The sequence below is a fragment of the Carassius carassius genome, chromosome 26 (assembly GCF_963082965.1).
Source record: "Carassius carassius chromosome 26, fCarCar2.1, whole genome shotgun sequence".
Taxonomy (NCBI): Eukaryota; Metazoa; Chordata; class Actinopteri; order Cypriniformes; family Cyprinidae; genus Carassius; species Carassius carassius.
Window position 1 is genome coordinate 72,501 of NC_081780.1, and position 12,500 is coordinate 85,000.

General features: G+C 45.4%; 4 protein-coding genes across 8 annotated transcripts in view; 1 reads left to right on the forward strand and 3 right to left on the reverse strand.

The window, feature by feature from the left end:
- Nucleotides 1–609: 609 nt before the first annotated feature.
- mansc1 (MANSC domain containing 1) lies at nucleotides 610–6,277 on the reverse strand. Its single transcript, XM_059510517.1, has 4 exons — nucleotides 5,367–6,277; nucleotides 3,506–3,759; nucleotides 2,872–3,012; nucleotides 610–2,362 (listed from the first exon to the last, which is right to left on the reverse strand). The coding sequence occupies exons 1-4, from the start codon at nucleotides 5,375–5,377 to the stop codon at nucleotides 1,251–1,253; spliced, it is 1,518 nt and encodes a 505-aa protein (XP_059366500.1). The 5' UTR covers nucleotides 5,378–6,277; the 3' UTR covers nucleotides 610–1,250.
- Nucleotides 5,944–7,723, forward strand: dynlt1b (dynein light chain Tctex-type 1b). Its single transcript, XM_059510526.1, has 5 exons — nucleotides 5,944–6,053; nucleotides 6,296–6,337; nucleotides 6,417–6,540; nucleotides 6,973–7,050; nucleotides 7,630–7,723. Exons 1-5 carry the CDS (start codon nucleotides 6,027–6,029, stop codon nucleotides 7,698–7,700), a joined length of 342 nt encoding a protein of 113 aa, XP_059366509.1. The 5' UTR covers nucleotides 5,944–6,026; the 3' UTR covers nucleotides 7,701–7,723.
- Nucleotides 7,724–8,643: 920 nt separating this feature from the next.
- Nucleotides 8,644–12,500, reverse strand: part of tmem181 (transmembrane protein 181) — a 22,796-nt gene continuing 18,939 nt past the window's right edge. For 2 of the 5 annotated variants that reach the window (XM_059510520.1, XM_059510518.1), the window contains exons 9-14: nucleotides 12,360–12,490; nucleotides 10,636–10,727; nucleotides 10,500–10,557; nucleotides 10,151–10,253; nucleotides 10,030–10,081; nucleotides 9,638–9,862 (exon numbers count right to left, since the gene is read on the reverse strand). In XM_059510520.1, coding sequence (XP_059366503.1) covers nucleotides 9,688–9,862; nucleotides 10,030–10,081; nucleotides 10,151–10,253; nucleotides 10,500–10,557; nucleotides 10,636–10,727; nucleotides 12,360–12,490 — 611 coding nt within the window. In that variant the 3' untranslated portion in view covers nucleotides 9,638–9,687. Of the gene's footprint in view, nucleotides 8,816–8,882; nucleotides 8,950–9,030; nucleotides 9,121–9,636; nucleotides 9,863–10,029; nucleotides 10,082–10,150; nucleotides 10,254–10,499; nucleotides 10,558–10,635; nucleotides 10,728–12,359; nucleotides 12,491–12,500 lie in introns of those variants that run through there. The other 3 variants (XM_059510522.1, XM_059510519.1, XM_059510521.1) reach the window with 3 other exon arrangements.
- Nucleotides 10,742–11,860, reverse strand: LOC132106210 (keratin-associated protein 4-6-like; the record flags this gene model as incomplete). The annotated part of the gene is made up of 1 exon (XM_059511836.1): nucleotides 10,742–11,860. A coding segment is annotated over one exon (1,119 nt), but the record flags the coding sequence as incomplete, so codon positions are not given.

Here is a 12,500-nt window from a genome sequence, read left to right on the forward strand (position 1 = left end):
TTGTGGCGAAACACAGCCTTGCAGTGGAGAAGAAACACGTTTAAGGGAAATGTTTTCATTGCAATTCAGATATAATATTATACACCTCATTTGCCGTCATTAAATTGTATTTGTATTAAGTATATATACCCTAAAAGTGAGATTTTAAATGGCATTTGAAAGAAACTCACCAGTCTTTCAGAAATACAGTATTAATTGTAAAATATTATTAGTTCTGAACAGCTGTTTTCTGTGTGAATCTGTGTTAAAGTGTAATGTATTTCTGTGATGCTCCGCTGTATTTTCAGCATCATTCCTCCAGTCTTCAGTGTCACATGATCTTCAGAAATCAGAATAATATGATGATTTACTGCTCAATAAACATTTCTGATTATTATCAATGTTGAAAACACTACAAACCGTGATCTATTTTATTTTTCAGGATTCACAGATGAATAGGAAGTCCAAAAGAACAGCATTAATCATTGTTTGCACTAACAAGTATTATAAATGAGCTTCTGAAAAATGATTGTCTGTCATGTTCTGTTGCTTGTGTATTTGCATATCTCATAAAAATGAACCACTCTTCATTTATGATTTTGTTTTAAAATCAGAATATAATAACACATCTTTTAAAGACTGAAAAAGACTCATTTTTATTTCTTGCAAGAGAAATAATCACATTAATCTCAAGGTGTCTGTAAAAGCCAAGGCTCACCAAAAATATACCAACAACAGACATATAATAACAGATTAGAAAATACTGAAGCAGAATAAGATCAAACCAAACTGAATGAACCGGACAGATTTCTGAATCTCATGCTGTTGTTCGGTGATCATTAAAGCAGACAATCATCCAAAAAAAGCACATTCACACCACGGCGCTCGTTCAGTTACAGTGAAAACGTGGAACACATGTGAGGATCTCGCTGAAAGAAAGCTCATGATAGAGGTGCACATCCATTAGTGAAGGAGATGTGTGCTCTGGATCCAGAAAACACGTGACAGAACTCAGCTGAGGCCGTTCTTACCCGTGTTTCTCCAGAGAAAACAAAACATGAGCCAAAGAAACATCTTGAAGGAGTGATGCTCACCATCTCACTCCACCTGAGTTCAGTGTATTGCTTTTGATTTCTCTCCTTCAATCTTGATTCACAGATGAAGCGTCAACAGTGTGCAGTGTCTACACAGCCTAAATATTAAAACACAAAGCTTTCTCCCAGTGAGTTAACAGGAAACACATGTCTCCTTTGATTGTGGTGTCGGTGGTGTTAAACCTCGTAGTGCAGGTCGTTGAGCTCCAGTCGGGTGTAGTGGCGTCTGTCGAAGGTCTCCATGGCTTTACGGGCCGCCAGTGAGAGGATGAGTGTGAGGAAGATGAGTGTGATCACCACGATGGCCACCAGGCTGTTCTTCCACATCACTCGAGACACCTTGGGCTTCTCTGGAAGAGGATCTCGAGAGAAACCTCGGCGCTTCGGGTCGCTCTCCAGCTCGATCACGGCTGCTGTGCTTGTAGTTGTAGTTGTAGTGGTGGTGGTTGTGGTTGTAGTTGCAGGTGTGCTGCTCGTCGGGATCGTTGTGTATCTGACGGCCTTCACTGAATGTGTTTCTAGTCTCGAGGGTTTGCTGGGTTTCTTGGGACGGTTGGATTTGATGGCTGTCCGTGGCGCTTTAGTGCTGCTGCTTTTAGTGGAGGAGGATTGTGTGGTGCTAGTTGCCGTGGTAGTGGATGCGGTTGTCATAGCGACAGGTACCAGCATCTCTACTGATTCTGACTCAGTCAGTGCTGCTTCGGTGGCTTCACTGCTGGATGTGGTACTGGTTGTTGGTGGTGGTGCTGGAGTCGTCGGTGTAGTTGTGGGTGTAGTCACAGGTGATGTGGGTGTAGTCTTGGGTGTATTTGTAGTTATGGGTGTAGTCTTAATGGTGGGTGTAGTTTTGGGTGTATTTGTAGTTATGGGTGTAGTCTTAATGGTGGGTGTAGTTTTGGGTGTAGTTGTAGTTATGGGTGTTGTCATCGGTGTAGTTATGGGTGTAGTCTTGGGTGTAGTGGTAGTTATTGGTGTAGTCGTGGGTGTAGTTGTAGTTATTGGTGTAGTCGTGGGTGTAGTTGTAGTCGTGGGTGTAGTTGTAGTTATTGGTGTAGTCATGGGTGTAGTCGTGGGTGTAGTTATGGGTGTAGTCATGGTTGTAGTTGTAGTTATTGGTGTAGTTGTAGTTATGGGTGTAGTATTGGGTGTAGTTATGGGTGTAGTCGAAGTGGTGGGTGCAGTCTTGGGTGTAGTCGAAGTGGTGGGTGTAGTCTTGGGTGTGGTCGGCTGAGGCGCTGCAGGTTTGGCTGTAATTCTTTCACTTCCTTTAGTTGTTGGATGAGTTAAACCTGAAAAAGTCAAATTATTAGCAGAAACTAAAGTGTTATTTTATTATCACTGAAGATACTATTGTAGTTTTTTTATTAATATTCTGAATTAGTTTCAATATTTTTCATTTTCATTTTAATTCAACTAACCCTAAACCAACTGGTGTGCATTTAAAGTCACAACAGACCAGTCGAGTTCTTCCACACTGACTCAATCAATCATTTCTTTCTGATCCTTGCCTTATTATACACAGAGCCACTGTCATGTTAGAATAGACTCTTGCTGTGAAATTAGAAGCACACAATTCCCTAGAATATCTTTACATGCTTAAACATTAACGTTTGTACGGTGTCAGTTTACATTTCCAAACATTCCTTTTACCATCGATTGTAATAATCCAGTGATATATTTGTTTGCTCCACACTGAGATCTGATCTGATCATCATCATTCTGTCCCCAAGAAACCACACCAGTGAAGAACTACAGATAAAACAGGAGCGAGGTTCCTGATGGGAGGTGTCCTGCTCACCCTTGAAAATGTTGTAGGTGTTGACTCCGGGGCCGGCGGTCATCAGAGGACAGTCTCTCTCGCTCGGACAGAAGAAGAGCTCACAGTTGAGATCTCCGGGCCGCTCCGCCGGTTTATACACCACCAGATTACACTTCAGCCCTGTGAGAACAACTGTCAAAACGGCTGAAAAACTACATCCAAATGATCAATATTTGAATTATACTTGAATCTGGAAGGCGTCATTTCAGTTAGTGTGAAAAAAGTGTTTGGCTTCTCTCCTGAGGCCACAAGCGAACATGAGATGCAGTAAGACTAAAAACGCCATAAAGTCTCGAGACGTATTTTTAAAAGTTGAAGTTGCATTAATTTTACATGGCTTTCTAAACATGCGTCCCTCTTGTGTCCATCTGGAATCTGATAAATCTGTGTTCTGTGTGAACGGCTTGGTTTCAGTTTAGATGTAAACTACATCTGCTCCACATTGATGCTCTCTTTTTCTGCAATATTTTGAATGAACACACCAAAAAGTCAAATTCAATGTTTTTGCATTCGAATGAGGAGTTTTATTTCTAATTCGACAAATATTTAAAATTGGAATGTTTATTTTCAGCGTGTGTGTGTGTGTGTGTGTGTGTGTGTGTGTGTGTCGTACCTGGAGCCACGTCCTCCGAGCAGCAGGTGAGGATGCAGTCTTTCTCTGAAGGCATGGCTCGGGCCTCCATGACGGTTCCCTTCTGATCCAGAGCCACATGTGTGTTTACAGCAGCGTCCCGATGCTGTCGAGAGTAACACATCTCTCTGTCGGGGTCAAGCGTCCCGCCGCAGACGTGCAGCAGGAGACACAGCAGAAGAACACAGCTGAGGAACATGACGTGATGCTTGAGGAGCACAGAGCAGAAGAGAGACCTGCACACAGAGCAAAGACTGAGAGAAGAGCCAACGAGCGTCTCGATCCGATCACGTTATCAGTTCAAGCCTGTTCATCATCAACTCATACTAATACTGAAGATATAGAGAGATCGCAAATAAATCAACATCCTCGGGTCATGCACATTCATTATCATTGCAAATTAAGTAAAATAAAAGAGCATTTTGTTTTTTCATTAGTAAAATGACAAACTGATTATTTACGGTGTTATTTATGGACCTTTTTCACATCTCAGGGTTCCTCAGCAAGCAGAAGTCATCATAGTTGGGTTAAACTTCAAGAGCATTGAATGGAAATAAATTTCCACGATAGTGTGTTCATGACTTTCAAGAAAAAGTAAAAATGGATTAATTAGATAAACCGGAACCGGGAACACTTCCCATAACACCCTATGTACTTGCTACATCATTAGAAGAATGGCATCTACGCTAATATTAGTCTGTTTCTCTCTTGTTCCGAGGTCACCGTAGCCACCAGATCCAGTCTGTATCCAGATCAGAGGGTCACTGCAGTCACCCGGATCCAGTACGTATCCAGACCAGATGGTGGATCAGCACCTAGAAAGGACCTCTACATCCCTGAAAGACAGCGGAGACCAGGACAACTAGAGCCCCAGATACAGATCCCCTGTAAAGACCTTGTTTCAGAGGAGCACCAGGACAAGACCACAGGAAACAGATGATTCTTCTGCACAATCTGACTTTGCTGCAGCCTGGAATTGAACTACTGGTTTCGTCTGGTCAGAGGAGAACTGACCCCCAACTGAGCCTGGTTTCTCCCAAGGTTTTTTTCTCCATTCTGTCACCGATGGAGTTTCGGTTCCTTGCCGCTGTCGCCTCTGGCTTGCTTAGTTGGGGTCACTTCATCTACAGCGATATCGTTGACTTGATTGTAAATAAATGCACAGACACTATTTAACTGAACAGAGATGACATCACTGAATTCAATGATGAACTGCCTTTAACTATCATTTTTGCATTATTGACACTGTTTTCCTAATGAATGTTGTTCAGTTGCTTTGACGCAATGTATTTTGTTTAAAGTGCTATATAAATAAAGGTGACTTGACTTAATGATGTTTTTCTGTGATGATGATGTGATGTTATAATGTGAAGTTGATGTTTTATGATATGATGATGTGCTGTGGTATTGATGTGTTGCGCTGTGATGTGGTGCTGATGCTGCCACTGGTCGCCATGGAGACTGAGCATCACTGAAAAAGTGTCCGGTTTGTGTGGGTTATCATCTTGATGCAACCCATACGAAACACGTAACACATAAAACATAAAAACCACCATCAGCCCGAATTTCTATTATTAAAGCCACGTTAGCTGGTTTAAATAGTGAATGTCACGTTCAGGAAATGAATTAATGGTTTTACTCGCTCATCGACACGATCAACAAAAAAGTGCGCGTGTCGCACAATATCCCGTTATCCGTGTCGACAAAACCCAGAAACCGAACGAAGAGTCAGACAGAGAGAACAATTTGCACTGAGTCGATTCGCGAACACAAACACGTTCATCGTGTGAAATATCGCTTTGACTAGAACACAATGTGCGAATGATGGAGCTCGAGCACCTACCCTGAGATCATCAGTCGCTGCTGTGACCCATTTCTGCGCCTTTGTCCTCCGCTGGATGATGATGATGATGCTGTCTCTCGCTCACACACACACACAAACACTGATCACACACACTGATCGAAATGTTCAATATCAGAGCATGAGACTTATTCATGAATGACACGTCCTTCCGTGGCTCTAACGGGTGTAAACTGCATTAGTATGTCTGTGTAAACTCGTAATGTGACGCGCGCGCTCTGTGCTGCTGCTGTAGCGCGTCCGCGACACAAGAGGGCGACTCACACTATCAACCACAAACAGAACAATGAATACAATTAAAATTTAGAGACTTTATTCTAAGAGTTATATCAGCATTATTCCAAAGAAGAACTGTGTGGAGGGAGAAACTATGGACAAAACACAACGTCTAAGAAGAAAACATTGCTGATGAACGTCAGGTAACTAGCAGGAAAGACAGAGGAGTTTAGTAGGAAAGATAGGCAACTTAGTTGGTCGAATATATTATTTGGGAATTGGAATAAAAAAGCACAAAGACATTGGATTCACTAGACATGTTTTCAGCAACGCACGCGCGTGATTTACGTCGTCTCTGCGTCGTGACGTGTGCGTCATTTCCATGACAACCGCCGAGGCTTCGAGCGACAACAAGGACAGCGAAACATGGACGACGACCCTAGCGCGGAAGAGGTAAAGACGATCACATGTTTGAAATATACTCTATCCAAAGTAAAAGAGATGATGTTTGCTTTAAGAAATCATATATCTGATTTCCCGCCTTTATTCTTGGCGCTGCGGTGAAGCTAATCGCTAATAGCTGCAGAACTTGCGGCGTGTTTACGTCATAGATCTCGTCGTTAGTTAGTGAATGTTCACACAGGATCCTTCTCTGAAGCTGAAGCAGAGCTCTTTTATCGTTTGATTTCCTCCAGACGGCGTTCGTTGTGGATGAAGTGAGCAGCATCGTGAAGGAGGTTAGTCTCATCTCAGCTCCGAGTCTCGTGTGTTCGACTGATGTTACTGGTGTGTGTGTGATTCTTCTCTCCGTGTCAGTCTCTGGAGGCAGTGATCGGCAGACACCCGTATGAACACAAGCGTGTGACCCAGTGGGTGTCCAGTGTGGAGGAGCAGTGCCTCGGTCAGCTCAGCAAACTCAACAAACCCTTCAAATACATCGGTCAGCCTCCAACAAACACCAACATCTGATGATTATATGCTCATCCCAGATCAGGATGAGTTTGTTTCTTCATCAGGTTTGTAGACACATAGCTCTGCAGTGAATGGGTGCCGTCAGAATGAGAGCTGATAAAAACATCACAATAATCCACAGCACTCCAGTCCATCAGTTAACAAGTTTTGTCTTCTCCAGATGTTCACTGATGGACTGGAGTGCTGTGGATTATTGTGATGTTTTTATCAGCCGACGGCACCCATTCACTGCAGAGCATCCATTGATGAGACACTGATGCAGTGCTACATTTCTCCAAACCTGATGAAGACACAAACTCATCCTGATCTCGGGTGACCTGAGGGTGAACAGATTTTATTTCTTGTCTGAACTGTTTGTTATATTTACTCCGGACTGATCGTCCGCTCTCGTCTCCATCAGTCACGTGTATTATAATGCAGAAGAACGGTGCAGGATTGCAGTCGGCTTCGTCATGTTTCTGGGACAATACTACAGATGGTAAGAACCGTCTTGAGTTCTATTCCAATAGAAATGTGAACCGCAGTTCTACACAGCTTACAAAAAACATGTTCTGAGAATGCTTTGTTGATGTTCATATTAGAAATGTAACATCTAATATTCTTTGAAAATTCAAACTTCCAGGTTTTTTAATGTTTTAAAAATGTTTTCTTGGTTATGTGAACATTGACAAAACATTACATTTGATAATTTTGCCCATATTATGTGAATGTTACGCTTCTGAAACAAGTAGCCACATTTTAAAACATCAGATGAACATCTAACAGAAACATTTTTGTGACGTTTGGAGAACATTATTAATGTTCTAGTAATGTTCTAGGAGCAACGTTTGTTCATACTTCTGACAGAATCTTACCAGAGTTGTTAGAAGTACAGTGTATTTTATTAACCAAATATTTCATTTTAGAGATCATTGCAATATCATATTCTTCATTCAGTCACTGACAGACATTTCCTGAAATAAATGTAGCTTCATGTTACAGAAATATCGCCTAATGTGAAACATTTCTTACAATCACTAAAAAAAAAAGTCATTATGTGTGTGTGTGTGTTCCTCAGGCAGCTGCACGGTCCGATGGGAAAACAAACACTTGTACTGCATCGTCAGTGTGTTCGGACTCGCCATCTAGAGTCACACCACACACACGCTGCTTCTTCAGACTGGATCAAACCTTCAGTATTCCTGCATTAAACTCTCTGTACAATAAAAGCTCATGAATACACCTCTTACAAATGTCTGAAGAGTTTATTGCACATTCGCTCAGACGTCACGTCACAGCAGTGAAGTGAAGGACCGAGCTTCAGGAACGAAAGGCACAGCGATCTGTCCTCACACAGTGCTTCTGGGACATTTCATAAAGCACAGCGTCACATCACACTCAATCAGACATCAACCTGCTGCTTTAAACACAATCAACAGAAGTGTGTAAATCACAGACACTTCTGTCCTCAGCGGGACCCTGGGAGTGATTCAGACCCACAAATAATCATCAGAAATACACAAAAACATGTAGAGGCACATTAAAACACGAATGTGAGGAAAGAAGGCTTTTGAAATGATAAACTACCACATCCGGTGAAGGCAAAGAAACACAAGGCCCCAGATTCTCATCCACACACACACACACACACACACACTCTCCAGAAACGGCTGAAACCAGCCAGAAATCAATAGAAATATCTGCACATTAGCAGCTTCCTCTAATGTCATTAATAAGAGAAAAAACTGAGGCCAATCACAAAAACACTGGCTAGAAATTCCCAATACGTGTCACTCAAAAACCAAAAGAATAAAATATTTTAAGACCCTTAATGTATTTTATTTACTTGAAAATTAAGCACATTTACCTCTAAATTATTACTGCATTTAAAAAAAAAAAAAACAAGTATTTCATATGAATTAAACACATTTTTTATGTTTATACTCGTGTATAAGAGTATCAAGGTATTGTGTGTTAATGAACAGTGTATGCTGATGTTAACGATCGCGGGGTTAAATGTGCTTAATTATCTCAAATGAAAATATAGATGATTGATATTTGAGTCCAGCAGTGTTTGAGCGCTGATCTGAGATCAGGAGTACTGCTGACAGAAACACATCAGCTCAGATATATTCACACACTGTTAGTGTCACACCAGCGATCCGGAGTCACTCCGCTTTCAGTCGCTCTCGCTCTCATCCTGGTGTCTGCCGCTGGCTTTGATGGCACGGCCGTTCTGAAGAGGCATCTCCTCATAATCGCTCCTTCAGAGAAACAGATCAGGATCAGAGGATGGAGAGGACGGACGGAGTCGTGATGAGAGGAACCTACCCGTAAATCACCTCATCGTCCGAGTCGTTGAGCATGGAGAAGGCAGGATTGTCCCTCAGCTGCGAGTCTGGACACACACACACACACACACGTCTGTGTGACGAGCGCCAGGTTCAGCACAGAAACACAGCGCTGCTGATGAACTCACCGTACAGAGCGCTTCTGGAGGGCGAGTAGACGAACGCTAGCGTGTAGAGATAGAAGTTCAGCAGACCGTAGAAGGACAAGAACTCCGCTGGTGGAGAAACACTCAGGAAAACCACTTCAAACCAGCGCTCCAACAGTTAACTCAAGCCGTACTGAAACAAAACACTCCTCTTCAACCTGAACAACTAAAATTAATGAAAAAATTTAAATGACAAAGCACAAAATTACGAAAACTAAAATGAAAACAAGTTATATAAATAAAATCTAATTGAAAATAACACTACAATACAGTAGCATGACTTTAAACCTGGATTATAATAATTAACTAAATCTATATATACAAAACTATACAGACATGAGACTATACTAAAAATCTAATTAAAATTTAAATTAAAAAGTTAAAACTTAAGTAAAAAGTTGTAATAAACACACACATAACTAGAACTTTAAAATATTTTTGTTACTTAATATAAAAAAATGTTAACTAAAAATAAAATATAAAAAAAAACCCTAAACTTATTTTCTTTCAACTATGTGCTTAGTTTAACTTGATGCTCTAAAAAAATACAAATAAAATGGAAAAAAAACAAATAAAAACTGTAAAGATATATTGACAAAGACAAACAGTAAAGTTACTAAAACTTGGGAAATATAAAAACTAATTGTGACGATTTTTTTTGTGACGAAGCGTTTTTTTCTGGTCAGTTGTTGTTGATGGGTTCCAGCCGAAGCAGACGTGAGGAAGGATATAGTTCTGGTAGTGAGTGGAGAGATCAGAAACAAAGTTGTCCTGCAGAGCCTTGGAGCCGAACCTCAGGTACAGGATAACCACACTGAGGAGACAGGAAGAGGAAGTGACATCACAACTCACACATGTGGAAGAGTGCGTCTACACGGGTGTGTGTGTGTGAGAGAGAGAGAGAGAGTGAGAGTGTGTGTGCGTGTGTGAGAGAGAGAGACAGTGTGTGTGTGTGTGTGTGTGTGTTGAATGCTGACAGACCTGATCACCAGCACCAGAAGCGTCAGTGCAGTCAGGAACTTCAGCCGCAGATCTGAGCAAACCAATCAGATGAGGATCACAAACCTGCACGTGACACTCTCTCTGTGTGTGTGTCTGTTACCTGTGTAGGGTGCGTTCTTGAGCTCAGAGCAAGCACACAGTACCAGAAACAGCAGATACAGCACATACACAGCCACCAGCAGCAGGAAGAAGACCTTCATGCCCTGCAGCAATCACACACACACACACACACACACACTTGAATATAACTCTTTCCCTACCAAACATGTTATTTACAGTGTTTTCACTGTTATACACTAGGGGGTGCTATTACACATCTCCTGAATGGGTCTAGAATCACTAGATCAAAAACACAGAAACAAGCACCTCACATGTAAGAAAACCAGACATCAATGGAGAGATGATTTATTCAGCTTCAGATGATGTATGATGAGCTGAAAAAAGCTCACCTGGAAGTTCTGGATGTCTACTTTGTACTGATAGGTGGGATCCTGCAGCTCATTCACCCTAAGAAGAAGAAGAAAGATCTGATGATATCCCATGAGGCACCAGCAGTGAGAGCAGAAACCAGCACAGGTGTCTCACGTTTGCCAGATTCCCAGTGTGACGGCCGAGAGCCACAGCAGCCCCACGACCAGCAGCTTGGGCAGGTAGAAGGTCAGGAGCCTGCGCTGTCCCTGCGGACGAGAGCTCAGGTGAGAGGAGCACAGGTGAGCAGAGCACAGGTGAGACGAGCCCAGGTGAGACGAGCCCAGGTGAGACGAGCCCAGGTGAGAGGAGCACAGGTGAGCGGAGCACAGGGGAGACGAGCCCAGGGGAGACGAGCCCAGGTGAGACGAGCACAGGTGAGACGAGCGCAGGTGAGACGAGCGCAGGTGAGACGAGCACAGGTGAGACGAGCACAGGTGAGACGAGCACAGGTGAGACGAGCCCAGGTGAGACGAGCACAGGTGAGCGGAGCACAGGGGAGACGAGCCCAGGGGAGACGAGCCCAGGGGAGACGAGCCCAGGGGAGACGAGCCCAGGTGAGACGAGCGCAGGTGAGACGAGCGCAGGTGAGACGAGCGCAGGTGAGACGAGCGCAGGTGAGAGGAGCACAGGTGAGCGGAGCACAGGGGAGACGAGCCCAGGTGAGACGAGCACAGGGGAGAGGAGCGCAGGTGAGAGGAGCGCAGGGGAGAGGAGCGCAGGGGAGAGGAGCGCAGGGGAGACGAGCGCAGGTGAGAGGAGCGCAGGTGAGAGGAGCGCAGGTGAGAGGAGCGCAGGTGAGAGGAGCGCAGGTGAGAGGAGCGCAGGGGAGAGGAGCGCAGGGGAGACGAGCGCAGGTGAGAGGAGCGCAGGTGAGAGGAGCGCAGGTGAGAGGAGCGCAGGGGAGAGGAGCGCAGGGGAGAGGAGCGCAGGTGAGAGGAGCGCAGGTGAGAGGAGCGCAGGTGAGAGGAGCGCAGGGGAGAGGAGCGCAGCAGGTGAGAGGAGCGCAGCAGGTGAGAGGAGCGCAGCAGGTGAGAGGAGCGCAGCAGGTGAGAGGAGCGCAGGTGAGAGGAGCGCAGGTGAGAGGAGCGCAGGGGAGAGGAGCGCAGGGGAGACGAGCGCAGGTGAGAGGAGCGCAGGTGAGAGGAGCGCAGGTGAGAGGAGCGCAGGGGAGACGAGCGCAGGTGAGAGGAGCGCAGGTGAGAGGAGCGCAGGTGAGAGGAGCGCAGGGGAGAGGAGCGCAGGGGAGAGGAGCGCAGCAGGTGAGAGGAGCGCAGCAGGTGAGAGGAGCGCAGCAGGTGAGAGGAGCGCAGCAGGTGAGACGAGCGCAGGGGAGACGAGCGCAGGTGAGAGGAGCGCAGGTGAGAGGAGCGCAGGTGAGAGGAGCGCAGGTGAGACGAGCGCAGGTGAGAGGAGCGCAGGGGAGAGGAGCGCAGGGGAGAGGAGCGCAGCAGGTGAGAGGAGCGCAGCAGGTGAGAGGAGCGCAGGTGAGACGAGCGCAGGTGAGAGGAGCGCAGGGGAGACGAGCGCAGGTGAGAGGAGCGCAGGTGAGAGGAGCGCAGGTGAGAGGAGCGCAGGTGAGCGGAGCGCAGGTGAGAGGAGCGCAGGTGAGAGGAGCGCAGGTGAGAGGAGCACAGGTGAGAGGAGCGCAGGTGAGCGGAGCGCAGGTGAGCGGAGCGCAGGTGAGAGGAGCGCAGGTGAGAGGAGCGCAGGTGAGAGGAGCACAGGTGAGCGGAGCGCAGGTGAGAGGAGCGCAGGTGAGCGGAGCACAGGTGAGACGAGCACAGGTGAGACGAGCACAGGTGAGCAGCGCACTACTGAGGGCCCTTCACAGAGCGCACCTGCACACGGATGCTGTGATACACACACAGCCAGAAGAGCAGCAGCGCACACAGGAACAGAGCCTGGAAGAACGCGTCCAGCGCTCCCGGAAACCAGCTGTTCACCAGGAATGACAGCGGGAAGAACGGATCTACAACAGA

What these genes read in the sequence shown, in the direction of transcription:
- mansc1 (XM_059510517.1), bottom strand. An exon ending in CTCGGAGGACGTGGCTCCAG is followed by an intron (nt 3,013 to 3,505) that starts GTACGACACACA and finishes TTGTTCTCACAG; the next exon opens with GGCTGAAGTGTAATCTGGTG. An exon ending in CACCTACAACATTTTCAAGG is followed by an intron (nt 2,363 to 2,871) that starts GTGAGCAGGACA and finishes TGACTTTTTCAG; the next exon opens with GTTTAACTCATCCAACAACT.
- dynlt1b (XM_059510526.1), top strand. Translation starts at nt 6,027, where the DNA reads ATGGACGACGACCCTAGCGCGGAAGAG. An exon ending in TGAGCAGCATCGTGAAGGAG is followed by an intron (nt 6,338 to 6,416) that starts GTTAGTCTCATC and finishes TCTCCGTGTCAG; the next exon opens with TCTCTGGAGGCAGTGATCGG. An exon ending in CTGGGACAATACTACAGATG is followed by an intron (nt 7,051 to 7,629) that starts GTAAGAACCGTC and finishes TGTGTTCCTCAG; the next exon opens with GCAGCTGCACGGTCCGATGG.